This window comes from Vollenhovia emeryi, unplaced genomic scaffold (assembly GCF_000949405.1).
Source record: "Vollenhovia emeryi isolate VEMERY1.0 unplaced genomic scaffold, V.emery_V1.0 DF939438.1, whole genome shotgun sequence".
Classification (NCBI taxonomy): domain Eukaryota; kingdom Metazoa; phylum Arthropoda; class Insecta; order Hymenoptera; family Formicidae; genus Vollenhovia; species Vollenhovia emeryi.
In genome coordinates, this window is record NW_011966928.1 from 66,012 (window position 1) to 70,418 (window position 4,407).

General features: G+C 36.1%; 1 protein-coding gene across 1 annotated transcript; it reads left to right on the forward strand.

Moving 5' to 3' along the window:
- The first annotated feature begins 798 nt into the window (after window positions 1-798).
- LOC105557643 (homeobox protein engrailed-2b) lies at window positions 799-3,964 on the forward strand. The gene is given in 3 exon segments (XM_012004944.1): window positions 799-918; window positions 921-1,460; window positions 3,724-3,964. Coding segments are annotated over 3 exon segments (741 nt in total). The 3' UTR covers window positions 3,805-3,964.
- The last annotated feature ends 443 nt before the right edge of the window (window positions 3,965-4,407 follow it).

Sequence of the window (4,407 nt, forward strand, 5' to 3'; positions counted from 1 at the left end):
TGCTGGGTGATTACCGCAAAAACTAAATAATATTTTACAAGATATTTTACATTTTATTATTATACAATATGATTCGAATCATAACGATTCAAATTCAAATCAAACTAAATCTCACTCTCGTTTCGGTTCGATTTACAATTTGCACTCGAATAGTTAAAACACCCCTAATCTAGAAAATGTAGCGAAATCCGGTAACGGAATGCGATAAAACGATTGGAAGATTTGACTCTGCCTGGGAAAGTTCTCAGGCCGAAGATGTGAAGAGGTGAAAGAAAAGGACGACAGGTTTCGAAATTGCAAATCCTCGAGCAAGTAGTAGAACAAGGCAACGGTTTTTCGATCCGCTCGCGTACCGTCCGACATAAAAGTGACGTAAGGTAGAAAGAGAGGTAGAGATCGCGCGTGTGTCGGATAAAGTAACAATATATACCAGGGTCATGTTCCCCGCACGTTGTTCAATATTTACATCAACGAGATGGATATATTACCGGATTAAGATGACCCCCGTGGCTTTTTAATTATACAGGCCTCAGTGCCCCGGGACATCTGCCCTATAGAAATCAGGGCTCTCGATCCCCCGATCCGTTCCCCACCCCGCGTCGGCGATCCGTTTCCCTTCGCTACAGAGTATCAATTACATTGTTATTAACCCTGGGAGTAGCCGGAAGATGCGGTCAGATCGCAGATAATGCACTGGTATAAGAGCATGCTGCAACAATGGGACAGGTACACAGGAGCGTTTACCGAAGCGTGGCCCCCGTCGTGCGAGCAGCGTGATAGCCATCGCGCGGTGCAACTATGCGTCTAATTTGGATCTGCCCGCAAAAGAGGATGCGCCTCGCAAAAAAAAAAAGAAAGAGGGGTACATACCCCACGGGGCCCGGGCGTGTGCGCTCGGCCGCCACGAGTGTACCCCGAATATGTACGTATTCGGGATACTATATATAACGAAGGGTTCGTCCTTCGGGAGATTTAGTAAAACTCTCGGGATGACGAGCGAAGCAAGAGACTCGCGGACGGGGAACACGGACTTTAGCATAGCCCGCATACTTGCAAACGACCCGCCGGTCACGGATGTCGACGTCGCACGGAAACGACGCGAGTTCCCAGGACGCGAGTCTTCGCGGTGGAGAACGGAAGCCGGTGGTGAACGGACATCGGGACCTCAGGACTTAGGGGAGCAGCGCGACACATCGGGCGAGTCGTGTCGCGATGACGACAAGGACGCGGCACGACGAACCGACCTCACGTGGCTCCAGTACACCCGGTACAGGCCGCCGAGACTCCCCAGGAAGTCTCTCGCCGAGAGACGAGTTAAACGACGAGCGGGCGACCACCCTCGCATCCCGTTCTCCTCGTCCCAGCTGCAAGTGTTGGAGGATAGGTACCAGAGAGGCGCCTACCTGTCCAGGAACGACGTCGTCGAGATGTCCGCGACGCTACGATTACCGCAGAGCAAAGTACGTCGATTGCAAGGGTCGTTCTTTCTCATCGTCGCAGAGATCTGATCTACAATTTTTTATATCTAACATCCACTTCTACAAATGTAGATTAACCAATTCTGGTTTAACTTACGCGTTATTTTTTTCTAGTTGTAAGAATTGGAAAAAGAAACTGAGATTAAAATTAATTTACATTGACAGATATAAGAAAAAAAGAGGCAACAAACGAGCAAATCATCCCTTCGAGTATCATCGGGGACAAAATAATCCGGGATTTTATTTTGGAGCTCTGTTACCAATTTAGCTCATTAATGGATATTTTGGCGCTAGTAAAAGTTTAAAGTGTCTTCTGCGGATTAAAAAGAATTAGTACGTTGAAAGAAGTGTCGGCTCAAATTTGGCAAGCGCCGAAAAAAGAGTTATTTTAATCCATGTATGAATTGGTGTACTTTTTATAATAAAAAACAAAGTGATATTTTCATCTCTAAAGTTTATAAATTAAATAGTATGACAGTGGTGTGCACATTTTCTTTTTTTTAAATAAAATTGCTATGTTTTTATTCTCAAATGGCATACAATTTGCATAATCGCGCCATCGAACCGCCTTGTTCGATGATGGTGAGACGAACAATACACTGATTTTTATGTATTAAAACAAATTATTTCTTTGAACAATAATTGAGATTTTCCGTTAGTTATTCACTAGCGAGGAATAAGATTATTACACACACTGTTAACTGAAAAATCGGTGCTTTTATGTCCACAAATAAATCACGTGTATCGATTGTTCTGTATTTCAAGACCAACAAACCGAATCGATGCGCAGTTCAAAGTTGAAAACAGACGCGAAAATATTATTAGACTGTTTATTGCGATAAATACTACCTGTACCTCGATGATCGAATTGGTAAGATGCTAATCACCGTATGAGAGGTCCAAGTTAAAGTGCTGGCTGAGATAATATTTTTCGTAATAATTTCTTTTAATCAAAAGTATAGCTCTAGCTGGGTCGAATAATATTAATTTTCCGTTCTTTGAATAATGTTTAGAACTTTTTACATTTTACCTTTGTGATCAATAATTGAGTCGACAAAATTAAATATACGAATTGTGCCGACATAATTAAATATACGAATTGTGCCAGAATTTGTCGACTCAATTATTGATCACAAAGGTTTTAACTTACTACTGGCGACTCAATTTCTCCAACAATTTTTACATTTTATTTTAAACTTTTGATAATAATGAATAATTTTTTTTCTTAAAATTGCATGTTTTTGTCTTCGAACATTAACCTGCTTTAAATGTCAGAATAATACCTTTTTAACGCGCACTAAAAGACTATTTTTTCTTAAAGTAGCTTATCTTAAGAGTATCTTCCTAAATTGACAGCTAAAAAATTTTCTTAATTAAAAAGTTATATAATTGTTTTCTTTAAAACGTCGTTTTTTTCAAGAATTTTTCATGCGGGGCAATTTGATTTTTCACAATACCATTTATAGAACATATTCAGCAATGTTTAAAATATATCCCATAATTTTTTTTTGTTAAAATTAGATGGGTAGTTTCACAATGACAGCCATTTGAAAATCACTTCAAGTCAATTTGACCCGTTGTGCAATCCGTAAATCTCTAGAGAGATGTGTAGTCGGAGGGTTATAAATATTATAATAGATTAAACTTTTTTTGTTACTGAAAATGTATAAGACATAATTAGGAAGTTTTAACCACCCTTTTGTGTAGACTAATTAAAAATCAAATAAATTAAAAATTACAAAGTATGCACGAATGTTAAAAGGAACATAAGTTTGACAAATACAAAAATAAATAAAAATATTAAATAAATTTAATTAATTAGTACAAAAATAATATGGGGCGAAGTTAAAAAGTAAAACTCGATGAAAAACCTAAGCGAAAACGAATAAAACGTGCACATATTTAAATATCCAAATATTTAAATGTCCAAAAACAAATCAATGTTAAGAAAAATGAAGTTTGAAAGATAATACAAAATCGTAAAATAGTATAAAATCCATGAGATGTAAAATGTCGATAATAAATTCTTTGGTTGATGCGAAAATCAATTAAGTCAACGCGTAATATAGTCAATAAAATTTAAATAAATAATTAATGTTTGGTTGAAATAAAGTTTAATAATTTGTCTCTATAACTTTCAAAACACAAATAAATGTCTTGTCATGGTGACAACGTATAAGATATTGATTTGTTTTCGTACTTAAATATTTAAATTCTATTATGAAAATCCAAATTGTGCTTGCAGATTAAGATCTGGTTTCAAAATCGTCGAGCGAGGCAAAGACGCGAATCGCTGAATTCCATGACGACTCGACGACGAGGGTGAAATAATTGGCGATGATTCTTTTGGAATCTGGATTGGAGAGATTTAGTAATCGTCGGAACGATCGACGGTATATTGGTTTTGAATTGCAATATCATTCCGAGCCTTGGTAAAAAAATTTTTATGCATGAGCATGCATAAATATAATATTGTAATAAGCTATGCATTAAATATGTCCATACACATTTTTACATTGTATATTTCTATATAATTCGTACAATTCTACACAGTTCTATATAATTTTATAGATTTATATATATGTGCTTTTATATGACAACATTTTTAAAGGGAAGAATTACTCATTTTGAATAATACTATATTGTATAACTGTGTACAATTGTACACAATTATATATAATTATAAATAAGCAATTTTTCACATTAAAAAATTTTCCATATAAAAGCATGTATAAATCTATAAAATTATACAGAATTGTATAAAATTATATATGTAGTAATATACAATGTAAAAATGTGTATGGACATACTAGATGTATATTTTTATATAATTCTATGTATGTATTTATACATGTTCATGCATGAAAAGTTTGTTACTAGGGCAGTTTCAATTTCCAGCACCGCAACTATTTATTATGTGCTCTTCGGC